Consider the following 25,764-nt stretch of genomic DNA (forward strand, 5'->3'; position numbering starts at 1 on the left):
TTTTTTTTTTTTTTTTTAAGTGGCCATTCTTGCAGGCGTACAGTGCTATCGCATTGTGGTTTTGATTTGCATTTCCCTGCTCATTAGTGATGTTGAGTATTTTTTCATGTTTCTTGGCCATTTGTGTATCTTCTTTTGAGAACTGTCTGTTCTTGTCCTTACCCCACTTTTTGATGGGATTGTGTTTTTTTTCTTACTGATTTGTCTGAGTTCGTTGAAGATTCTGGGTATTAGTCCTTTGTCAGATGTATAGATTGTGAAGATTCTCTCCCACTCTGTGGGTTGTCTGCTTACTCTGCTGACTGTTCCTGTTGCCGTGCAAAAGCTCTTAATTTAATTAGGTCCCAGCTATTTATCTTTGTTTTTATTGCATTTGTTTTTGGGTTTTTGGTCATAAAATCCTTGCCTAAGCCAATGTCTAGAAGGGTTTTTCCAATGTCATCTTCTAGAATTTTTATGGCTTCAACTCTTAGGTTTAATTCCTTAATCCATCCTGAGTTGATTCTTGTATAAGGTGAGAGATGAGGATCCAGTTTCATTCTCCTGCATGTGGCTAGCCAATTATCCCAGGACCATTTGCTGAAAAGGGTGTCCTTTCCCACTTCATGTTTTTGTTTATTTGTTGAAGATCAGCTGCCTGTAAGTATTTGGGTTTATTTCTGAGTTCTCTATTCTGTTCCATTGGTCTATGTGCCTATTTTTAGACCAATATGTCACTGTTTTGGTGACTATGGTCTTAGAGTATAGTTTGAAATCAGGTAGTGTGATGCCTCCAGATTTGTTCTTTTGGCTTAGTCTTGCTTTGGCTATGCGGGCTCTTTTTTGTTCCATATGAATTTTAGAATTTTTTTTTCTAACTCTGTGAAGAAAGATGGTGGCGTTTTGATGGAGACTGTGTTGAGTTTGTAGATTGCTTTTGGCAGTATGGCCATTGTCACAATATTGATTCTACCTACCCATGAGCATGGGATGTGTTTCCATGTGTTTGTGTCATCTATAATTTCTTTTAGCAGTGTTTTGTAGTTTTCCTTTAGAGGTCTTTTGATTTCTTTGTTAGATATATTCCTAAGTTTTTTGTTTTGTTTTGTTTTGTTTTTGCTATTGTGAAAGTGGTTGAGTTCTTGATTTGATTCTCTGCTTGGTTGCTGTTGGTGGATAGAAGAGCTACTGATTTGTGTGAATTAATTTTGTATCCAGAAACTTTGCTGAATCCTTTTATCAGTTTTAGGATGTTTCTGGAGGAGTCCTTAGGATTATCAAGGTAAACAATTATATCATCAGCAAACAGGGGAAGTTTGACTTCCTCTTTATTGATTTGGATGCCCTTGATTTCTTTCTCCTGTCTGACTGCTCTGGCTAGAACTTCCAGTACTGTGTTGAAGAGGAGTGGTGAGGGTGGGCATCCTTGTCTTGTTCAAGTTCTCTGAGGGAATGCTTTCAACTATTATGTTGGCTGTGGTTTTGTCATAGATGGCTTTTGTTACAGTAAGATATGTCCCTTGTATACTGATTTTGCTGAGGGTTTTAATCATAAAAGGGTGCTGGATTTTGTCAAATGCTTTTTCTGCATCGATTGAAATGATCATGTGATTGTCATTTTTAATTCTGGTTAGGTGATGTATCACATTTACTGACTTGCCTGCATTAAACCACCCCTGCATCTCTGGTATGAAACCCACTTGATCATGGCGGATTATCTTTTTGATATGTTGTTGAATTTGGATAGCTAGTATTGTGTTAAGGATTTTGGCATCTATGTTCATCAAGGATATCAGTCTGTAATTATCTTTTTTGGTTGTGTCCTTTCCTGGTTTTGGTATTAGGGTGATGCTGGCTTCATTGAATGGATCAGGGAGGGTTCCTTCTTTCTCTATATTGTGGAATTGTGTCAAAAGGATTGGTACCAATTCTTCTTTGACTGTCTGGTAAAATTCTGCTGTGAATCCATCTGGTCCTGGCTTTTTTGTTGTTGGTAATTTTTAAATTACCAGTTCAATCCCACTGCTTGTTATTGCTGTGCTCAGGGTATCTAATTCTTCCTGGTTTAAACTAGGAGGGTTGTATTTTTCCAGGAATGTATGCATCACTTCTAGGTTTTCTAGCTTATGTGTGTAAAGGGGTTCATACTAGCCTTGAATGCTCTTTTGTATTTCAGTGGTGTCAGTTGTAATTTTCATGTGTGTCCGTGTGAAGAGTCCACCAAACAGGCTTTGTGTGAGCAATAAAGCTTTTTAATCACCTGGGTGCAGGCGAGCGGAGTCCAAAAAGAGAGTCGGTGAAGGGAGATGGGATATGGCTGTTTTATAGGATTTGGGTAGGTAATGGAAAATTACAGTCAGAGGGATTGTTCTTTGGCGGGCAGAGGCTGGGGTCGCAAGGTACCCAGTGGGGGAGCTTCTGAGCCAGGAGAAGGAATTTCACAAGGTAATGTCATCTGTTAAGGCAGGAATCAGCCATTTTCACTTCTGTGATTCTTCACTTGCTTCAGGCCATCTGGATGTATACGTGCAGGCTTGGGCTCAGAGGCCTGACATTCCTGTCTTCTTATATTAATAAGAAAAATAAAATAAAATAGTGAAGTGTTGGGGTAATGAAAATTTTTGGGGGTGGTATGGAGAGATAATGGGCAGTGTTTCTCAGGGCTGCTTCGAGCAGGATTGGGGCAGGGTGGGAACCTAGAGTGGGAGAGATTAAGCTGAAGGAAGATTTTGTGGTAAGGGGTGATATTGTGGGGTTGTTAGAAGAAGCATTTGTCATATAGAATGATTGGTGATGGCCTGGATGTGGTTTTGTATGAATTGAAAAACTAAATGGAAGACACAAGGTCCAAATAAGAGCAGGAAAAAAACAAGTATTAAAGAATTAAGAATTGGGAGGACCCAGGACATCCAATTGGAGAGTGCCCAAGGAGGTTCAGCATAGCCCTGACAGCAAATATTATTTATTTACTTTAAGAGGGAGTTAAGAGTGGCGATTTGGGATAGCACTGGGAGATATCAGCTGTGATGGCTTGGAGAAACAGTGTAAACCGGCAGTGTAAACAAGAGCAGTGCATTTATGAGTAGTTGAGAATAGTGAATAGGAGTATGACTAGACAGAAGAGAGTAGGGTTGACAAGTGTTTGGGGCACAGTCCAAGTTGGTCTGGTGTCTGGAATGAGACTGGGGCCTAATAAAATGGAGCGTCTATACAGGAGCTCAAATGGGCTATACCCTATAGCATTCCAAGGACAGGCCCGAATTCTGAGAAGGGCAGGTGGTAAAAGTATTGTCCAATCCTTTTTAAGTTGGTGGCTGAGTTTGGTGAGGTATGTTTTTAAAAGACCATTAGCCCGTTCTACCTTTCCTGAAGATTGAGGAAAGGTAAGGTAGGTAAGTGATATGCAGGTTTCACTGAATACCAGGAGCCTGAGAAACTGGTTGGGTGATTTGACTAGTAAAGCCCGGTCCGTTTTTGGACTGTATAGAGGTGGGAAGGCCAAACCGAGGAATTATGTCTTATAGAAGGGAAGAAATGACCATAGTGGCCTTTTCAGACCCTGGGGGAAAGGCCTCTACCCATCCAGTGAAAGTGTTTACCCAGACCAAGAGGTATTTTAGTTTCCTGACTTGGGACATGTGAGTAAAGTCAATTTGCCAGTCCTGGGCAGAGGCAAATCCCCAAGCTTGATGTGTAGGGAAGGGAGGGGGCCTGAATAATCCCTGAGGGGTAGTAGAATAGCAGATGGAACACTGAGAAGTGATTTCCTTGAGGATAGATTTCCACAATGGAAAGGAAATGAGAGATTCTATGAGATGGGCTAGCGACTTGTAACCTATGTGGAAGAGGCTATGAAATGACAACAGAGTAGAACGGGCCTGTGAGGTTGGAAGGAGATATTTTCCTTGGTCTAAGGACCATTTGCCTTGTGTGGGAAGAGATTGATAGGTGGCAGTTTCAGTGGGGGAGTAGGTAGGAGTGATTGATGAGAAGGAGAAAAACTGGCTGTGAGGGACAGAAGTTGGAACGCTAGCTGCTTTTTTAGCTACCTTATCAGCATAAGCGTTGTCCTGAGCGATGGGATCTGATGCCTTTTGATGGCCCTTGTAGTGAATGACTCCAGCTTCCATAGGAAGTAAAGCAGCCTTGAGAAGAGTTGTTATTACATGATGGAGGACCCTTGCATAGTGAGGAAACCTCTTTTGCCCATATAACAGCATGGGGGTGGATATGGAAGGCATATTTAGAGTCAGTATAAATATGGACAGGTAGTACTTTTGCGAGAGTGAGGGCTCGAGTTAAGGCAATGAGTTCGACTTGCTGAGAGGTAGTGGACGGGGGCAGAAAGTATATGCATCAGGTGTGAGGAAGAAAATAGATTTTGGAAGTTATGAGAATTGTAGAGTGAATTGAGCACAGTTTGTGATTTTGAGTGAAGGGGTGGCCTGCCCCTCCACACCTCTAGGTGTTTCTCATCAGGTGGGATGAGAGACTGAGAAAAGAAAGAGACACAGAGACAAAGTATACAGAAAGAAAAGTGGGCCCAGGGGACTGGTGCTCAGCATATGGAGGACGGGCACAGGGACCTGTCTCTGAGTTCCCTCAGTATTTGTTGATCATTATCTCTACCATCTTGGAGAGGGGGATGAATAGGTAATAGTGGGGAGATGATCAGCAGGAAAACATGTAAACAAAGGTATCTGTGTCATAAATCAGTTTAAGAAAAGGTGCTGTGCACTATACAAATATCTCGGTGCATTAAAGAGCAGTATTGCTGCTAGCATGTCTCACCTCCAGCCCTAAGGTGGTTTTCTCCTATCTCAGTAAATAGAACATACAATCGGGTTTTACACCAATTCCATTCCATTGCCTGGGGACAAGCAGGAGACAGATGCCTTCCTCTTATCTCAACTGCAAAGAGGCCTTCCTCTTTCACTCATCCTCCTCAGCACAGACCCTTTATGGGTGTTGGCCTCGGGGACAGTCAGGTCTTTCCCTTCCCATGAGGCCATATCTCGGGCTATCACATGGGGGAAACCTTGGACAATACCTGGCTTTCCTAGGCGGAGGTCCCTGTGACCTTCCTTCTGCAGTGTATTGTGTCCCTGGGTACTTGAGATTAGAGAACGTGATGATTTTTAGCAAGCATACTTCCTTCAAGCACTTTTTTAACAAAGCACATCCTGCATAGCCCTAAATCCATTAAAACTTGAGTCAACACAGCACATGTCTCTGCCAGCACAGTTGTAGCCAGGGTTACACATTAACAGCACCTCAAGGTAGAAGAATTTCTCTTAGTACAGAACAAAATGAAGTCTCTTATGTCTACTTGTTTCTACAAAGACACAGTAACAGTCTGATCTCTCTTTCTTTTTTTTTTTTTTTGAGACAGAGCCTCGCTCTGTCGCCCAGGCTGGAGTGCAGTGGCACGATCTCCACTCACTGAAAGCTCCGTCTCCCGGGTTTACGCCATTCTGCTGCCTCAGCCTCCCGAGTAGCTGGGACTACAGGAGCCCACCACTGTGCCTGGCTAATTTTTGTATTTTTAGTAGAGATGGGGTTTCACCGTGTTAGTCAGGATGGTTTGGATCTCCTGACCTCGTGATCCTCCTGTCTCAGCCTCCCAAAGTGCTGGGATTACAGGCGTGAGCCACTGCGACCAGCCAGATCTCTCTTTCTTTTCCCCACATTGAGGGCCTCTAAAAGTATTAAGGCAGTGGCAGCCGCCATATTCAAACATGGTGGCTAGGCTAAAACGGTAAGGTCAAGTTGTTTGGATGAAAAGGCCACAGGGCACGGTCCCCATCCTTGTGTAAGAATTTCAACCACACAGCCCTGCACTTTGGCTGTGTGTAATGAAAAAAGGGTTGGGATGAGTCAGGGAGAGCTACGGTGGGAGCAGTCTTGAAAGCTGTCTCCATTGAACGGAAAGAGGAGTGGGGAAAGGATTTAGGATCTATGGGGTCAGCTAGGTTTCCTTTTGTGAGTTTATATAATGGTTTTGTTAGGATGGCAAAACCAGGTATCCAAAGGCGAAAGTATCCAACCATGCCCAGGAAGGAAAGGAGTTGTTGTTTTGTAGAAGGGGTTGGGCTTTGAGAGATCAGTCAGACACAATAGGCAGGGAGAGCATATGTGTTTTTATGAAGAATTATGCCAAGATAGGTAATGGATGAGGAAGAAATTTGGGCTTGACTGAAGTAATGGGGGCTGTCCGCGAACCTTGCAGCAGTACAGCCCAGGTAATTTGCTGAGCCTGAGGAGTGTCAGGGTCAGTCCAAGTGAAAGCGAAGAGAGGCTGGAATGAAGGGTGTAAAGGAATAGTAAAGAAAGCATGTTTGAGATCCAAAACAGAATAATGGGTTGTGGAAGGGTTGTGGAGGGAGGTATTGAGGATAGGAGAGTATATGGGTTTGGCACCATGGGGTGCATAGGCAAAACCATTTGGTTAATAAGGCACAGATCCTGAACTAAGCTGTAAGACCTGTCCGGTGTTTGAACAGGTAAAATGGGGGAATTGTAAGGAAAGTTTATAGGCTCAAGGAGAGTTAAAAGCTCATGTGGTAACAGGCAAGTGATAACAGGCTTTAATCCGTTTTTGTTTTTGTTTTTTGAGGCACAGTCTCATTCTGTCGCCCAGGCTGGAGTGCAGTGGCGTGATCTCGGCTCACTGCAAGCTCCGCCTCCTGGGTTCACGCCATTCTCCTGCCTCAGCCTCCTGAGTAGCTGGAACTACAGGCGCCTGCCACTGCACCCGGTTAATTTTTTGTATTTTTAGTAGAGATGGGGTTTCACCGTGTTAGCCAGGATGGTCTCGATCTCCTGACCTCATGATCTGCCCACCTTGGCCTCCCAAAGTGCAGGGATTACAGGCTTGAGCCACCACACCTGGTGCTTTAATCCTTTTAAAGCATGCTGTGGGATGGGATATTGGTGTTGAGTGGTGTAAGGGTGATTAGGTTTTAATGGGATGGGATGGTAAGGGGTGAATGATCAGTCGCCAAGGAGGGAGTAGAGGTGTCCTATACTTGTGGATTAAGGTGGGGAGATACAAGGGGAGGATGTGAAGGAGGCTTAGAACTGGGGAAAAGGGCAGCAATGAGGTGTGGCTGTAGTCCAGAAATAGTCAGGGAAGCAGATAATTTTGTTAAAATATCTCAGCCTAATAAGGGAACTAGGTAGGTGGGGATAACTAAAAAAGAGTGCATAAAAGAAAATTGTCCAAGTTGGCACCAGAGTTTGGGAGTTTTAAGAGGATTAGAAGCCTGGCCGTCAATACCCACAACAGTTATGGAGGTAAGAGAAACAGGCCCTTGAAAAGAAGGTAATGTGGAGTGGGTAGCATCCGTATTGATTAAGAAGGGGATGGACTTACCCTGCACGGCAAGAGTTATCCAAAGCATCTGTGATGGTCCAGGAAGCTTTGAGGTGATCGGACAGCGTCAGTCTTCAGCCCCTAAGTCGAGAAGATGTGGGAAGTTGTCAGAGAGACTTGGGCCAGAGTTCCAGGGGCTCTGGGCGTGGCTGCTGGGTGAGTTGGACAGTCTGATTTCCAGTGGGGTCCTGCACAGATGGGACAAGGTTTAGGAGGAATCCTGGGCTGAGAGCATTCCTCGGCCCAGTGGCCAGATTTCTAGCACTTGAAGCAAGATCCTGATAGAGAAGGTCCTGTGGGAATGCTTGACTGCTGCAGCTTAGGCATTTTGAAGTTCTTGTGTGCTGGAGATGTGGCTGGGGTTTCTCTCACAGTGGAGGCAAAGAGTTGCAACTCAGAAATATGTTGCTACTTGGCTGGCTGTACTCTATTATTGTACACCTTGAAGGCGGGTTAATTAAGTCCTGTTGTGGGGTTGGAGGGTCGGAATTTAATTTTGGGGATTTTATTTAACGTCGGGAGCAGATTGGGTAATAAAATGTATATTGAGAATAAGATGGCCTTTTGACCTTTTAGGGTCTAGGGCTGTAAAGCGTTTCAGGGTTGCTGCCAAATGAGCCATGAACTGGGCCGGGGTTTTATATTTGATGAAAAAGAGCCTAAACGCTAACTGATTTGGGAGAGGTCAGATAAAGAAAAAGGAGCATTAACCTTGACTATGCCTTTAGCTCCAGCCACCTGTTTAAAAGAAAATTGTTGGGCAGGTGAGGGAGGGCTAGAAACTATAAGCCGGACCAGGTGTGAGGAGGGGAGGTGATAAAAGGATTATAGGGTGGAGGAGCAGAGGCTGAGGAAGAATTGGGACCTGGCTCGGCTTGGCGAGGAGCAGCCTGGGGAGAAGGGGAGAGGTCAGATGGGTCCGTAGAAAAGGAAGATTGGAAAGACTCAGTGATGCTTGGGATTGGGACTGAGGGGACAGGTGGGAGGGAAAGAAGGAAGATTTGGTACGAGTTGCATTGGGAACAGAAACTAGGGAGGGACCTATATGTAAAAGAATGCCTGGAGGTCAGGCATCTCAGACCATTTGCCCATTTTACAAGAAGAATTATCTAGATCTTGTAGGATGGAAAAATCGAAAGTGCCGTTTTCTGGCTATTTGAAACAACTGTCGAGTTTGTATTGGGGTCAAGCGGCATTGTAGAATAAAATTAGGCATTTAGGTTTTAGGTCAGGTGTGAGTTGAAGAAGTTTTAAGTTCTTGAGAACACAGGCTAAGGGAGAAGAAGGAGGAATGGAGCGTGGAAGTTTGCCCATAGTGAAGGAGGCAAGTTCAGAGAAAAGAGAGGGTGGAGACACAAAGAGAAGGAGTAGGGGGTGCTTGCCCCCCAAAAGTGGTGCTTGCCATGAAGGGTGAAGGATCAAGGCAGGCATCCCCGTGGTGATCAGATACCTCTGAAACGTGGGTGAATAATCAAGCAGGCGTCCCCACAGTGATTAAACACCAAGAGAAGACTGTCTTCCCTTGTCTGTGACAGGTGCCAGAGTCTTGGGTTCACGGATAAAACGTGTCTCCTCTGTCTCTACCAGAAAAGGAAAGGAATTGAAATTAAGAGAAGGGAGAGATTGAAGGATGGTGCCAAGATTGAAAGGAGAAAGAGGTCGAGGGCTAGTGAGAGAGGTTGGAGAAGAGAATAAACAGAGGCCGCTTACCCGATTTAAAATTGGTGAGATGTTCCTTAGGCTGGTTGGTCTGAGGACCAGAGGTAGTGCGTGGATCTTTCTCACGAAGCAAAGAGCATGAGGACAGGGGATTGATATCCCAAGGGACGTCCCCTGATCCGAGTCATGGCACCACATTTCACGCACGTCCATGTGAAGAGACCACCAAACAGGCTTTGTGTGAGCAATAAAGCTTTTTAGTCACCTGGGTGCAGGCAGGCTGAGTTGGAAGAGAGTCAGTGAAGGGAGATGGGGTGGGGTCGTTTTATAGGATTTGGGTAGGTAATGGAAAATTACAGTCAATGGGGTTGTTCTTTAGCAGGCAGGGGTGGGGGTCAGAAGGTGCTCAGTGGGGGAACTTCTGAGCCAGGAGAAGGAATTTCACAAGGCGATGTCATCAGTTAAGGCAGGAACCGGCCATTTTCACTTCTTTTGTGATTCTTCGCTTGCTTCAGGCCATCTGGATGTATACGTGCAGGCTTGGGCTCAGAGATCTGACAGTAATATCTCCTGTTTTACTTCTCAGTGAGGTTATTTGGATTTTCTCTCTTCTTTTCTTGGTTAATCTTGTTAATGGTCTATCAATTTTATTTATCTTTTCAAAGAACAAGCTTGTTGTTTCATTTACCTTTTGTATTTTTTTTCTGTTTCAATTTCATTTAGTTCTGCTCTGATCTTGGTTATTTCCTTTCTTCTGCTGGGTTTGGGTTTGGTTTGTTCTTGTTTCTCTGTCCCTTGAGATGTGTCCTTAGATTGTCTGTGCTCTTTCAGACTTTTTGATGTAGGCATTTAGGGCTATGAACTTTCCTTTTAGCACAGCCTTAGCTATATCCCAGAGGTTTTGATAGATTGTGTCACTATTGTCATTCAGTTTGAAGAATTTTTTAAATTTCCATCTTGATTTTTTTTTTGACCCAATGCTCATTCAGGAGCAGGTTATTTAAATTCCAGGTATTTGTATGGTTTCGAAGGTTCTTTTTTGAGTTGATTTCCAGTTTTATTCCCCTGTGGTCTGAGAGCATGCTTGATATGATTTCAATTTTCTCTTGTTGCCCAGGCTGGAGTGCAAATGGTGTGATCTCGGCTCACTGCAACCTCTGCCTCCCAGGTTCCAGCAATTCTCCCACCTCAGCCTCCCGAGTAGCTGGAATTACAGGAACATGCCACTACACCTGGCTAACTTTTTGTATTTTTAGTAGAGACAGGGTTTCATCATGTTGGCCAGGCTGATCTGGAACTCCTAACCTCAAGTGATCTACCAGCCTCAGCCTCCCAAAAGTGCTGGGATTACAGGTGTGAGCCACTGCACCGGGCCTATTTTACATTTTAACAATTGCTACTGAGGTTGACCGTCTTTTAATTTATTTGTAGCCTATTCAGGCTTCTTGTCAGTTCAGTTTAACAAAACAAAACAAAACAGCTTCTGAGATAGAATTCATATCCCATACAACTCACCCATTTACAGTGTACAATTCAGTGGTTTGGAGGCAGTGGACCTCCCCAGTGGCCATAACCCATCTGCTGCTTTTAGATGGGCCCTAGGATTCTGCCCTGTGTCCCCTTCAACATCCCGAGTTCGGTTCCTGGTGTCACATTGGCATTTACATCTTTAGCTACCGAGGATTCCGGGACCAGGGCTTGGTCACAGGCTGTGGCCCCCACTGGGCTGGCTCCAGTCACAACCAAGGGTTATCTCAGATGTCCCTCCTGCTCACAGGGCTGCACACTCTGCCAAGAGACTCTACAGCCCTCAACAGGGCGTGTCCTTGGCCTCAGGCTTGGGGGAAAGTGGGGTGGGGACAGGGTCACGCCATCCACGAAGGACAATAGTGGGACCTGAGCTCATTCTGCCCCCCCGGGAACCTAGAAGGTGCTCAGCAAATACTTGTGGAAACATTAGCAGGCAACGTTGAGGGGCACTGATTTTGTGCTAGGAGCTGTGATCTTCCTTTTCCATTCTCACATCTCCCTCTGTGACCCTCTCAAGAACCATGGCAATTAGGTGTTATTGTTAACTTCTGAAAGGCTCAGAGACTTTAAGCAACTTACCCACGGTTGTACAGTAAATAAACTAATGAACAATGCACTATCCAAGAGCTACAGGTGCCGTCACCCATCAGGGTTCTCTCTGCAAAGGTCTCGGCCCCTTCCTCTGCCCTGACTGTGCCAGCTGGGCACATTGGGAGTGGAAATAGAGCCACAGTTGCTCATCTTGACCTGTGAACCCTGAAGAGTGAGGAGAGGAGAGGAGAGGAGGGAGATGAAGATTTAGCATAGAGACCCTAGGTGGGGCCATGGGTGGCATGGGACCACTGTGGCTGGGTCCTAGGAGGACTTCCTGGTGGAGGCAACATTTGCCACCAGGGTCTTGCTGATATTTTCATCCTGTGACCTTCCCCTGGGAATCCTTTTTCCTGCTCAGGTATCTCCCTGCTAGCCCATTCCAGTAACCACACAGCAAAGCTTCAGACAGCCTTGACTTGTCTAACCTGTTCCCAAGCTGGCTGTGCAGTGTGGTCCCTGGGGGCACGGCCCTGGAAGAACAGGGCAGACACAGAGCAGCTGTAGATCCTGGCAGTGAGAAAAAGGCAGGCTCGTAATTAGGACATGCAGCCCTGCCCCACGCCTATTGGGTAACCCTGAGCATCACCCCAATGATTACCCCATTGCCAGGCGTGGGCACGGGAGTTGGTTTGGGAGCTGCCAGGCTCCTGGGAGGATCGCAGTCAGCACAGCAGGGCTGAGGCCTGGGGGTAGGAGCAGAGCCTGCGCATCTGAAGGCAGCATGTCCAAGAAAGGGGGTGGAGGTGCAGTGAAGAACCCAGGAGCAGAGCCCACGCTGGGGTATGTGGGGGCACAGGGGTGAGGGTCGGGCAGAGGGAGCTCAAGGTAAAGGGCACTGGTGGGAACCAGGGGCATGGAGGGAAGGGGATGTGTGCTCATGGCACGTGGATCAGGGGGCGAGCCCACCAAGGGGCCTGTGGCTGCAGGGGCCATGGGCACAGGGCTTGCTCAGGAGAGGGAGGTGGGCACTGGTGTCTTCTGAGCCTCACCTTGCCCTGTGGCAGGCTCCTGGGAAGCACCCCTGGAAATGAAGCCTGTTCCCCAGGAGCCCCAGGGATGGGGACAGACCCCGTCCTCCCTTTGAGGAGCTCCCAGGTTAGGGGAGAAGGCAGCTTTGTGGACAGACAAGGACTCGGTGGGGGGCACCAGGGCTGTGATCAGGAGGTGCCAGAGAATCGGGGATTGGAAGCAGAGAGCTTCTTGGGAGTTGAAGCGAAAGTCGGATCTTTGGTTTCAGATTTTAAAAGCAACATGCATTGCTTGTTTCTGGTTCTAGAAATACTACATTCGCATTTAGAAAGTCTGGAAACTGCAGCCGGGCGCAGTGGCTCAAGCCTGTAATCCCAGCACTTTGGGAGGCCAAGATGGGTGGATCATGAGGTCAGGAGATCGAGACCATCCTGGCTAACACGGTGACACCCCGTCTCTACTAAAAAATACAAAAAACTAGCCGGGCGAGGTGGCGGGCGCCTGTAGTCCCAGCTACTCAGGAGGCTGAGGCAGGAGAATGGTATAAACCTGGGAGGCGGAGCTTGCAGTGAGCTGAGATCTGGCCACTGCACTCCAGCCTGGGCGGCAGAGCGAGACTCCGTCTCAAAAAAAAAAAAAAAGGAAGTCTGGAAACTGCAGGAAGATGTTGAGAAGACAGTGAAGGGCGCAAGGCACACATTGGCACGTGGTCACCGTGGTCACAGGGCTGGTGTGAGGAGAGGGGCTGGGGGGCCTCCCTCCTCACACTGAGGCTGTGAGGAGGGCAAATCAGGTTGTCTCTCAGAGCCTCGGTTTCCCTGTCCTTCCAACTGGGTAATAATAATAGCTGTGAGGCTTAAATGAGATGTGCATGCCAGCTGCCTGGCCTCAGATGCCAGCTCTGACTTCCTTCTGGGCCCTGCACCAGGCGTGGCCACTGCCAAGGGATTGAGTCCCTCTCCATATGACAGGTCCCATCAGGCCTCGACCTGCCGCTGTGTCTTATTTCTCAGCATCTACCCCCAGAGGGCTTTTGCACATTTGTCCCTCTGTCCAGATCACTGGCCCTCCAAGAGGCCCTCCCCTACCACTTCCCCATGGCAGTCAGAGCCAGGGGTTGGTCTCTGGCCGCCTCTGGAAGAAACCCAGGCCACACTGATCATGTTTCTAATGACATAATTGTTCCACGTGTGGACTGTGAGCTCCGCGAGGGCTGGCCAAGTCTGGAGTGGTCACCTGTGTGACCCAGGTCCAGTCAGGAACTGCCTGGTGAGCAGCCGGGGGTCCCCAGTGTAAATGCAGAAAATCTGAGACAGGTCTCAATTAATTTAGAAAGTTTATTTTGCCTGTAATCCCAGCACTTTGGGACGCCGAGGCGGGTGGATCACAAAGTCAGGAGATCGAGACTATCCTGGCTAACACGGTGAAACCCCCTCTCTACTAAAAATACAAAAACTAAGTCAGGTGTGGTGGTGGGCGCCTGTAGTCCCAGCTATTCAGGAGGGTGAGGCAGGAGAATGGCGTGAACCCAGGAGGTGGAGTTTGCAGTGAGCCGAGATCGCGCCACTGCACTCCAACCTGTGCAACAGAGCGAGACTCTGTGTAAAAAAAATAAAAATAAATAAAATAAAAGAAAGTTCATTTTGTGGCCAGGTGTTGTGGCTCACGTCTGTAATCCCAGCACTTTAGGAGGCTGAGGCGGGTGGATCACTTGAGGACAGGAGTTTGAAACCAGCCTGGCCAACATGGTGAAATCCTGTCGCTACTAAAAATTGGCTGGGCATGGGGGTGCACACTTGTAATCCCAGCTACTCTGGAGACTGAGGCAGGAGAATCACTTGAACACGGGAGGTAGAGGTTGTAGTGAGCCGAGATCACACCACTTGCACTCCAGCCTTGGTGACAGAACGAGACTCCATCTCAAAGAAAAAAAAAAAGTTTATTTTGCCAAAGTTGAGGACGTGCACCTGTGACAGCCTGGGGATGTCCTGACGACATGTGCCCAAGGTGGTCTGGGCACAGCTTGGTTTTACACATTTTAGGGAGACAGGAGATGTAACAAGGCTGGGCGCAGTGGCTCACGCCTGTAATCCCAGCACTTTGGGAGGCTGAGGCGGGCGGATAACCTGAGATCGGGAGTTTGAGACCAGCCTGACCAACATGGTGAAACCCCGTCTCTACTAAAAACACAAAATTAGCAGGGCATGGTGGTGGTCGCCTGTAGTCCCAGCTACTCGGGAGGCTGAGGCAAGATAATCGCTTGAACCTGGGAGTTGGAGGTTGCAGTGAGCCGAGATTGTGCCACTGCACTCCAGCCTGGGCGACAAGAGCAAAACTCTGTCTCAAAAAATATATATATATACACACACACACACACACATACACACACACACACACAAAATACATATATATACATTACATATACACATTTTATATATGTATATATGTGTGTGTGTATATATATATGAAGTACATTGGTTCCATACAGAAAGGCAGGGACATCTTGAAGCAGGGGGTGGGACTGGGGTTTGGGGAGCTTCCAGGTCCTAGGTAGGTGAGAGACCGCATTCTTTTGAGTTTCTGATGAGCCTTTGCAAAGGAGGCAATCAGAATATGCATCTATCTCGGTGAGCAGTGGGGGGTGGCTGTGAATAAAATGAGAGGCAGGGCCGGGCCCGGTAGTTCATGCCTGTAATCCCAGCACTTTGGGAGGCTGAGGCCGGCGGATTGCCTGAGGTCAGGAGTTCGAGACCAGCCTCAACTTGGAGAAACCCCGTCTCTACTAAAAGTACAAAATTAGCTGGGCGTGGTGGTGCGTGCCTGTAATCCCAGCTACTCCAGAGGCTGAGGCAGGAGAATTGCTCGAACCTGGGAGGTAGAGGTTGTGGTGAGCCGAGATCGCGTCATTGTACTCCAGCCTGGGCAACAGGAGCGAAACTCCATCTCAGAAAAAATAAATAAATAAATAAATAAATAAATAAATAAATAAATAAAGGGGAGGCAGGTTGACCCTGATCAGTTTCCAGCTTGAATCTTCCTTTTAGCTTAATGATTTTGGGGGTCCAAGATATTTCCCTTTCCCACCAGTCAGCCCCGCCCAGCAAGCGCCAGGACCCCTGCCCTGCAGCAGGTGGGCGGGACAAGAAAGCACCTTGGATGAGACGCAGGGCCTGGGTCCGCACCAGCCCCTGTCTGTTTCCTCATCCATCAGGCAGATGCTGCTGGCTCCGTGATTATTTCACTGAGCACCAGATGTGCACACGTGAGGACAGGCGATGACAGCTCAGAAAGGGCAGGGGTTCCTCTGCCCCACCTGCCTCACCTGGGGAAGTTGTGACCACACTGAGGCCAGGTTCCTGGGATGAACAGCGGGACATCTGTGTGCCATAGCTCATCCCAGACTCCTCCAATCTGGGCCTTGATTCAGGGCGGAGGCGATCATCCCTCCAAAGGCACCAGGGAGCGTTGGAAGAGGTTAGAGCTAAGCTGATGTAACCAGAAGCTGCTTGAAAGCCGGGTGGAGGCTGCTGATGCTTGAATTCCAGGCACAGCTTTGGGGCAGGAAGCGCTGCAGGCCAAAACTGCCTGCTACTAGAGAAGGGCCCAGGACCCACCCAGGTTGTAGCCCAAGATAGGGCTTGAGCAAAGACAGTAGATAAATATTTGCGGAGCCCTGGGTGCTGCGTCCTCCTCCAGGCCCTCATGCGGGGGGGCCGGACACTGAGTGTGGGGGTCCTGTGCCAGGAATGGTGGCGACGCTGCCCAGGGGAGGGAGGCTGCATCTGCAGGTGTGGCTGGGAAGGTGCCCAGCATGGCTTCCTGTCTCCCCACATTCTTCAGCTGGGACCTGAGCCAGGCAGGGGCTGCTCTCCTCATCTTGTCATTTATAAGGACAGGGACTTCTGCCATTGGTTCAGCTGGCTCTGTCCACGGGGGAGCACTGTCCCTGCATCACATATGACAAGAGTGCTTGGTGCGGTGCAAGTGCAGATGGTGCCACTGGCCTCCAGGACACTCACTGGGGATGCCAAGGCCCTGCTAACCACTCACCTCCACTGCCCTCAGCAATGCGGGTCTGAGGCAGCAACCCTGGGCATGGCCCTGTGACCTGCAGCTGAGGGATGAGATAACTGAAGTCCACACGTAGACAGACATACACACACACATGGACACAAACACCCATACACACACAGACACCCATACACACACAGACACACATACACATACAGACACACATACACACACAGACACACATGGGCACAGACACCCATAAACAGACACAGATGCACACAGACACCCATACACACGTATACACCCATAGACACACACAACACACATGGACACAGACACCCATACACACACAGACACACACAGACACCCATACACACACAGAAACACATGGACACAGCAACCATGCACACACAGACACCCATACACAGACACACAGATACACTTACACACACGACACACATGGAGAGAGACACCCATACAGACCCCCGTACACAGAGACACACAGAAACACAGACACCCATACACACACAGACATCAATACACACACAGACACACATNAGACTCACACAGACATCCATACACACACAGACACCCATACACACAGACTCACAGACATCCATACACACACAGATGCACACAGACACACAAACACCAATACACACACACACAGACACCCATACACACACAGATACCCATACACACACAGACACACAGACACCCATACACACACAGACTCACACACATGGACACACACAAACACAAACACAAAGACACAGACACCCATACACATACAGACACACAGACTCACAAACACAGACATCCATACACACACAGACCCCCATACACACACAGACACACAGACACCCATACACATACACACAGACGCACACAGACCCACAGACAGCCATACACACGCAGACACACAGACACCCATACACATACAGACACACACAGACACCCATACACATACAGACACACACAGACACCCATACACATACACACAGACGCACACAGACCCACAGACACCCATACACATGCAGACACACAGACACACACTGACAGACACCCACACACGCACAGATACATACAGCACACAGACACCCATACACACAGACACACAGACATACAGACACCCATACACACACAGACACACAGCACCCATACACACAGAGACACAGATACCCATACACACACCCATGCACACAGACTCCCATACACACAAAGACACACAGCACCCATACATACACAGACACACGCGGACACCCATACCCACAAAAGGGCACAAAGACAGCCATACACAGAGAGACCCACACAAAGACACAGAGACACAAAGACACAGACAGACTCACGGATACACAAAGACACAGGATTTGCACGCCATTCTTCAGCCCCTGGGCTGGAATGCTCAGAATCCCCTTGCTAGGACCTGGCAATCCTCCTGAGTGTCCCCCTGGACCCCTTCCCCCACCCCCGCGGTCCTGGTCCTTCCTCCTCTCCAGAACCCACCGGGGTTCCCTTGGGCCCTCAGGCTAAAGCCCAGAGGGGTTCATGCCCTGGGGCAGTCTCAGCTCTGCCAACCTACCTCCACCTGCCACCTGTGCCCACGGATACCAACCCCGGAGCTCTCTCCTCCGCTTCTACTTCCTTCTACGACCCGCCGAGTGCCACCCCCGCCCAGAGCGGGTGCCAAACCCTCATCAGCGCTAGGGCACGTCTATGGCTTCAGTTTCCCCATCTGCAACCTCTGTGAGCTCTGGAGCAAAGAACCCTCCGAGTCCCTCGTTTAGACCCAGAAGGGAGGGAGGCCCAGGGGAGAGCTCTGTTCCGCCTGAGTGGTCTGGGCGGAGCCGTGGCCAGGTGCCAACGTGGGTGGGTGTGTGTCTGTGCAAGGAGGGGAAGTGCAGTGAAGAGCTGGGATGGTGGTCACCCGAGGTGTGGGGTGTGCTGGGCTTTCAGAGCGCCCAGGAGGGGGATCTTCTCCCAGGAGTGGGGGAGGTCAAGCCCAGGGCCCTCCCTCATGGACACGCCTGGGAGGCAGGTGAGTTGGGGGGTGGTGGAGCAGGCAGGCCCAGCCCCGTGGGGTCATTCGAGTGGGTCTGTGTGTGTACGAGGTGGGGTGTCTGTGAGCCCCCATGGGTGCAGGTGGGCAGCCCAGCCATCCAGTTCACTCTGCCCTGTCTGACAGGATGGACCCCTTCCAGGGCATGCTGCGGCGGCTGCGGGAGGCCTTCAAGTCGGGGCGCACGCGGCCGGCCGAGTTCCGGGCTGCGCAGCTCCAAGGCCTGGGCCGCTTTCTTCAAGAAAACAAGCAGCTTCTGCAAGACGCACTGGCCCAGGACCTGCATAAGGTGGGCCGTGGAGGGTGCGCCCAGGCAGGGGCTGGAGCGGCATCCCTGTCCTCTTTCAGAAGGGTCCATGCCCCCTAGTGACTGGCTGTGTCCCTAGTTTTATCCCTGTTTGTTTAACAGACCCCTTCCCTGGCATGTGGAGTGTGGCAGGCACCTGACCTTCACTCCTGAACACTCACAGCCACCCTGTGATGCAGGCTTGATGGCTGTCCCCATGTTGCAAATGAGGAAACTGAGGCACTCGGGGGTTAACATCGCTTGCCCAAGACCACACAGCCAGGAAGTCACAGATCAGAATTGCAGCCATGCGCAGTTCCCAGGGGACCGCAGTGCCTCCCATAGGAGCTGTCTTTATGTGTCCGGTGCTGGTGGTGCCTGAGTGTGCCCTCCTCAAATTCTGGACCCCTCCTGGCCCGGGTCTGGGACTGACCTCTCTCACCTCCACCACCACAGTTAGCCTTCGAGGCAGACGTATCTGAGATCATCACCAGCCAGAATGAGGTTGACTATGCCCTCAAGAACCTGCAGGCCTGGATGAAGGACGAACCGGGCTCCACGAACGTGGTGAGTCCTGCTGGCAGGCGGCAGGAGGGAAGGGCAGGGCACCAGGCAGCTCTGGTCCAGGCCCCCTTCTGCCACCAAGGCCCCGGGCGAGTCACTGATTTTCTCGTCTTTCCTGGGATTCCATCGCACAGGGAGCTGAGGCCCCAAGTGCGCAGTGGGTAGGCTTTGGGGTAGCCCTTGGCAGGGCCTCACCGTCTGCCCTGTGCCTCAGTTCACGAAGTTGGACTCGGTCTTCATCCGGAAGGAACCCTTTGGCCTGGTCCTCATCATCGCACCCTGGAACTATCCCGTGAACCTGACCCTGGTGCCCCTGGTGGGCGCCCTCGCTGCAGGTGAGGAGGGAGTTCCGAACCCCATGCTCTTCCCGCCCAGTAGCCCCTCCCAAAAAGGCCCCTGGAATCCTGCCTATGAGGCACCCTCAGCCTCACATGCCCTCTGAACCCAGCCCCTGGTTGGGCATGGGGACCCTGGGCTCCCCCAGTGACGTCCCCACCTGCCCCTGCAGGGAATTGCGTGGTGCTGAAGCCGTCAGAAATCAGCCAGGGCACAGAGAAGGTCCTGGCTGAGGTGCTGCCCCAGTACCTGGACCAGGTGAGGGTGGCCCTGCCCCAGCAGTGCCCGGCATCCCTATACCTCACCCCTGCAGGCTGAGGAGGCCCAGCTGGCCCCTAAGCCCGCCCCCGAGCTACCCTGAGCCGCCCATCCTGCCTTGCAGAGCTGCTTTGCTGTGGTGCTGGGCGGGTCCCAGGAGACAGGGCAGCTGCTGGAGCACAAGTTTGACTACATCTTCTTCACGGGTGAGGGGCCAGGCCAGGTTCCCAGAGTAGGCGGAGGGGATCAGCAGGGCAGAGGGTGGGAGGGCTGTGGAGGGAGGAGGCTGGGGCCAGTAGTGGCGACACATGGGAGCTGGAGCTGGCACAGAGGCCGTCTGCTTGCACAGGCCAGGCCCTGGGCACATTGGAGCAATTAGATCCTGGGGTGACCGGGCTGGAGGCAGGTCCCAGTGTGTGAGCCACAGCAGCCAGGAGAGCGGTGAGACGGGCCAGGACTTTCTATGAAGAAAGCAGGCAAGACTCAGGTGCCTGGAGCGTGTGGTCAAGGCCAGCTGAGGATGGGGTCTCCTCACCGCGTGCCTAGGGAGCCCGCTGACTCCAACACCTCTCCAGGGAGGAGCGGGGCCCGGGGCTGGGCCATCCCGCCTGGCCCAGGTCACTGAACGGCCACTCTGGTTTCCTTCCACACCCAGGGAGCCCTCGTGTGGGCAAGATTGTCATGACTGCTGCCGCCAAACACCTGACACCTGTCACCCTGGAGCTGGGGGGCAAGAACCCCTGCTACGTGGACGACAACTGCGACCCCCAGACCGTGGCCAACCGCGTGGCCTGGTTCCGCTACTTCAACGCTGGCCAGACCTGCGTGGCCCCCGACTACGTCCTGTGCAGCCCCGAGATGCAGGAGAGGCTGCTGCCCGCCCTGCAGAGCACCATCACCCGTTTCTATGGCGACGACCCCCAGAGCTCCCCAAACCTGGGCCGCATCATCAACCAGAAACAGTTCCAGCGGCTGCGGGCACTGCTGGGCTGCGGCCACGTGGCCTTTGGGGGCCAGAGTGACGAGAGCGATCGCTACATCGGTGAGTCCTGCTGCCCCTACCACAGCCCACCTGGGCCAAGACCCCTCCTCAAGGGAGGGCCCACGGCTGGGCCACGAGTCTGGACCCGCACCTGAAAGCCGGCCCCACTGTCAGAGCCCGGCCTTGAGCCACGGGTCCAGTGCCGTGACTCCGTCTCTGTGCTTCCGAGCCTGTGGCCCCACAAGGCCAAACTCTGGTCCCTCAGCCCTGGATTCGCTGAGTTCGGATCCCAGGGCTCCAGGGCCCAGCGTGCTAAGATGAACTCCCATCCCACCACCGGCTGTCCTGAAAGGCCACAGCCTCAGATTCTCCGAGCCCACGATCCCCAGGTTCTAAACTCTAATGGCCCCGTCCTGAGCTCCCCAGTCTCCTGGGCCATACGGCTCAGCAGCTCACGGGACACTGTGGCTCCAACATTCTGGGGTGCTGTCGCCTCATGAACCCCAAGGTTCTAAGAATCCCATCACCCCTGACTGTAAGACCAAGGTTGGGGGATTCTCTGGGCCCCACAGGCCCTGAGCAGGCTGGGGAAGACCTAGGGTCCCTCCTGGGAGTCTATGGGGAGACTTTCTTCCCTAAACACTCCGAAGCCTGAAGCCGTGGGAAGTCAGACCTTAGGATCCTGGCCTGGAGCCCTGGCCCGTGGCCCTGTCCCCATCTCTACCCCCAGTCCTGGGTGCTATCCTGACTGTGGCTCTGGGGCTGAGCGGTCTTTGGTGCCCGGCAGCCCCCACAGTGCTGGTGGACGTGCAGGAGACGGAGCCGGTGATGCAGGAGGAGATCTTCGGGCCCATCCTGCCCATCGTGAACGTGAGGAGTGTGGACGAGGCCATCGAGTTCATCAACAGGCGGGAGAAGCCCCTGGCCCTGTATGCCTTCTCCAACAGCAGCCAGGTGGGTGTACAGCCAGGTTGGGGGCAATGAGGGGCTGAAAGGGGCACAGACTGGCCCCTTTCCTTTCACAGCCCTTCCTAGGAGGGCTTTGGAGCAGCAGATGCCTCAAGGGTGACTATATCTAGGCCAGCTGGTACCACCGCATCTGGCGCAAGGATGCCTGGCAGAGAGGACAGGGCCCAAACCCACCAGGCATGTAGCGGGCCCGTCCTCTGTCCTGGCCGGAGCAGCCTGCACCTGGACTGTGCAAAGGTTCTGCATGGGCAAGCAGAGGCCCCGAATGGAGGTCAGGGACAGAGCAGAGCGGGGGCCTGATAGAGCCCAGCGGGTCGTGGTGGGGCCTGCAGCCCACACTGCAGTATCCTAACCTCACCGTTAGACTCAAGGCTGCCAGCCCCGCGGTCCTGCAGGGCTTCCTGGTCTTTGCGCCATGTTGGTATTCACCCCACGGCACCCCAACCATCACTGACAGGTGCTGTCCCCAGAAGATGCTTAGAGGGGAGATTATTGCCTGTTAGAGGGTGGAGGGGCAGGTGGAGGGGCATGTGAGGATGAGGCTCACCTCCACTGTGGAATGTGCGGGGCTCAAGCCCTCTTCCCATGACTGGAGCCCACCACCCACCTTCCCACTCCCCGGCAGGTTGTGAACCAGATGCTGGAGCGGACCAGCAGTGGCAGCTTTGCAGGCAACGACGGCTTCCTCTATCTGTCTCTGCTGTCTGTGCCGCTGGGGGGAGTTGGTAGGTACCTGCCCATTCCCACCCCCAGGAAAGCTTGGCTTTGGTACCCCAGACCGAGGAAGTCCCTTCGCTCACTGTTCAACCTTGATCCGGGCCCTGGGCCTCTCAAGGCCTCAGTTTCCCTATCTGTACAATGGCTCTGTGAGTGGCCTGGCTCTCTCTGAGCTCCCTGCCAGCTGTGTGCCCCTGGCCAGGGCAGTGGCCTGCTGCTAGGGCTGCATGGGCAGCCTGGCCTCAGGTCCTTGCTCTCTGTGCCCACCTAGGCCACAGCGGGATGGGCCGGTACCACGGCAAGTTCACCTTCGACACCTTCTCCCACCACCGCACCTGCCTGCTCGCCCCCTCTGGCCTGGAGAAGTTAAAGGAGATCCGCTACCCGCCCTACACCGACTGGAACCAGCAGCTGTTGCGCTGGGGCATGGGCTCCAACAGCTGCACCCTCCTGTGAGCGTCCCACCCGCCTCCAACGGGTCACGCAGAGAAACCTGAGTCTAGCCATGACGGGCTTGTGCTCCCAACTCACATTGTTCCTCCAGACCGCAGGGTCCCCCAGCCTCAGGTTGCTGGAGCTGTCACGTGACTGCATCCTGGCTGCCAGGGTTGCAAAGCAAAGTCTTGCTTCTATCTGAGGGATGCTGTTCGAGAGAGGCCAAGAGACTATAGAACATGCCAAGTAACCTCACTCATCCCACCCTCCCCAATTCTAGCCCTTTGCTCTCTCGGTCAAGGTTGGCCAGGCCCAGTCCCAGGGGCAGCGTGACCCTGGAAAATACGGTGCTCTGCCTTCTTAGGGGCAGCAGCACTGAACGGTTGAGAGCGTGGATCTCTCCAGGCCTTTGCTCTCTCCTCTAGGCACACACGCACTTCCGCCTCTGCCCCGTCCCAATTGTTCCAGCACTGCCTCCCCCAGGGATCCTCTCACATCCCACACTGGTCTCTGCACCACCCCTCTGGTTCACACAGCACCCTGCACTCACCCACAGCAGCTCCATCCACAGAGAAAGCCGGGGTTTGCATCCTTCCACTGCAGAGTGTTACTGGGACGTGTGGGCAAGTCCCTTCACTTCTCTGAGCCTCAGTTTCCTTATGTGAAAGTTGCTGGAACCAAAATGGAGTCACTTATGTCAAACTCTAATACAATGGAGTCAGGGGGGCCACAAAGAAGCCCTCACACACACATGCCCATAACGGGATTTATCACAAGACACTCCTGCATGTAGACCAGACACGGGGCATCTCGAAAGCACGTCCTCAAGACTGTAGTATTCCAAATGAGCTGCAGACGCTTACCTACCATGGCCGTCTCCACCAGAAAACCATCGCCAACTCTGCGATCAGCTTGTGACCTACAAACCTTTTAAACAAACCTTGTTTAAAAGCAGCTTACATGGACTTCTGTCCTTTAAAAGCTTCCCCTTGGCTGTGGCCCTCTGCGTATGCCTGGGATCCTTCCTAGCACTCATAGCCCAGATAGTAATCCTCTGCTCTTCCCAAATAAATTCACCTGTTCTGGAAAGTCTGTCTCTCTGAGGTTGACACTTATCTTGTAGAATGGGGTTGCCACCCATCTTTGATCATAAAGGAAATCTCAGATTTAGAACTACGTTACCCAGGCTGCTCTTGAACTCCTGGGCTCAAGCAGTCTACCTCGGCCTCCCAGAATGCTGGGATTACAGGTGTGAACCACCATGCCCAGCCCACATTTCTTAAATACGGTGATTCAGTCCAAACCTTGGTAATACAATCGATGTTTCTAATTGTGTCCTGCTTACAGGGAGCAGGATTTGTTTTTCGTTTTTTGAGGTGGCATCTCACCCTGTATCCCAGGCTGCAGTGCAGAGGCGCGATCTCTGCTCACTGCAACCTCTGCCTCCCGGGTTGAAGCAATTCTCCTGCCTCAGCCTCCCTAGTAGCTGGGATTACAGGCGCCCACGACCATGCCCAACTAATTTGTTGTATTTTTAGTAGAGACGGGGTTTCACCATGTTGGTCAGGCTGGTCTTGAACTCCTGACCTCAGGTGATCCGCCCGCCTTGGCCTCTGAAAGTGCTGGGATTACAGGTGTGAGCCACTGCACCCGGCCCAGAGAGCAGGGTTTCTGTGTGTTTGTTTTTGTTTGTTTGTTTTTGTATATATAAATAAGAATATTCATGAATAGTTTCTGAATTTTGCAGGAATCAAGTAGGGAGAAAAAGTGAATACTTCTGCCTTTGTTCACAGAGGACACTTAGTCAAATTATTGCAAATGTCGACCCAAAGAGCCAAACTCTGTACAATATTTGAAGAGATTTATTCTGATCCAAATATGAATGACCATGGCCTGTGACACAGCCCTTAGGAGATCCTGAGAACGTGTACCCAAGATTGTCAGGTCACACCTTGGATTTATACATTTTAGGGAGACGTGAGGCATCAATCAATATGTGCAAGATATATGTTGGTTTGGTCCAGAAAGATGGGAGAACTCAAAGCAGGGGCTTTCAGGCTATAGGTAAATTAAAAAATTTTCTGCTTGACAATTGGTTGAGCTTATCTGAAGACCTGTGATCAATAGAAAGGAAATGTTCAGGTTAAGATAAAGGATTGTGGAGACCAAGTTTTATTGTGCAGAGGAAGCTCTCAGATAGCAGGTGGTAAAATCTTTCTTTTTCTTTTTTTTTCTTTCTTTCTTTTTTTTTTTTTTTTGAGATGGGGTCTTGCTCTGTTGCCCAGGCTGGAGTACAGTGGAGCGATCTCGGCTCACTGCAACCTCTGCCACCTGCATTCAAGTGATTCTCCTGCCTCAGCCTCCCGAGCAGCTGGGATTACAGGCGCACACCACCACGCCTGGTTAATTTTTGTAGTTTTGTAGAGACAGGGTTTCATCACGTTGGTCAGTCTGGTCTTGAACTCCTGACCTCAAGTGATCCACATGCCTCGGCCTCCCAAAGAGCAGGCATTACAGGCGTGAGCCACCACACTGGCCTAAAATGTTTCTTATCTAACATAAAAGGGTGCCTGGCTCTTAGCTGATTATCTCCTGGATCTGGAAAGAAGTTAAAAAAAAAAAGGAAAAGGGGATTCTCTACAGAATGTAAATTTTTCCCACAGGAGACAACTTTGCAGGGCAGTTGCAAGATATGGCAAGGAAATACATTTGGGGTTAAAGTATTTTGATTTCTTCTCTTTTTTGTTATGTGAGGTTATGCCAGAGTCAGGTCAGAAAGCAGACCACGCTACAGGGTTAAAATTAAAGCCTCTCTGATGAGACTCTGTGGTTTGTAGGGCGTGACTCCCCAGGCCCCTTAGGGGGGAATTTGGGCAAAAGAAGAAAAAAAATCAGAGTTTAGTCCTCACAAACTATAGGCACTTTATGACAGAAAATTTCCTTGAATCTGGAAAACAAAGTGAGGTGACAGTCTCATATTTAAGTCATATTAAGTCTCACATTTAAGTATTTGTATCAATTACTTAATTTCATGTAATTAT

At 50.9% G+C, this 25,764-nt stretch overlaps 1 protein-coding gene across 2 annotated transcripts in view; it reads left to right on the plus strand.

Moving 5' to 3' along the window:
* The window catches only part of ALDH3B2 (aldehyde dehydrogenase 3 family member B2), a 29,902-nt gene extending 6,090 nt beyond the window's left edge, over nucleotides 1–23,812 (plus strand). The window contains exons 1-11 of one of the 2 annotated variants that reach the window (XM_025356223.1): nucleotides 11,514–11,661; nucleotides 11,747–11,917; nucleotides 18,303–18,465; nucleotides 18,919–19,029; nucleotides 19,241–19,361; nucleotides 19,535–19,620; nucleotides 19,745–19,826; nucleotides 20,276–20,662; nucleotides 21,390–21,556; nucleotides 22,197–22,296; nucleotides 22,560–23,812. In XM_025356223.1, the coding sequence (XP_025212008.1) occupies nucleotides 11,859–11,917; nucleotides 18,303–18,465; nucleotides 18,919–19,029; nucleotides 19,241–19,361; nucleotides 19,535–19,620; nucleotides 19,745–19,826; nucleotides 20,276–20,662; nucleotides 21,390–21,556; nucleotides 22,197–22,296; nucleotides 22,560–22,744 (1,461 nt within the window). In that variant the 5' untranslated portion in view covers nucleotides 11,514–11,661; nucleotides 11,747–11,858 and the 3' untranslated portion in view covers nucleotides 22,745–23,812. Of the gene's footprint in view, nucleotides 1–11,513; nucleotides 11,662–11,746; nucleotides 11,918–18,302; nucleotides 18,466–18,918; nucleotides 19,030–19,240; nucleotides 19,362–19,534; nucleotides 19,621–19,744; nucleotides 19,827–20,275; nucleotides 20,663–21,389; nucleotides 21,557–22,196; nucleotides 22,297–22,559 lie in introns of those variants that run through there. The other variant, XM_025356224.1, reaches the window with a different exon arrangement.
* The last annotated feature ends 1,952 nt before the right edge of the window (nucleotides 23,813–25,764 follow it).

The sequence above is a fragment of the Theropithecus gelada genome, chromosome 14, assembly GCF_003255815.1.
Source record: "Theropithecus gelada isolate Dixy chromosome 14, Tgel_1.0, whole genome shotgun sequence".
NCBI lineage: Eukaryota > Metazoa > Chordata > Mammalia > Primates > Cercopithecidae > Theropithecus > Theropithecus gelada.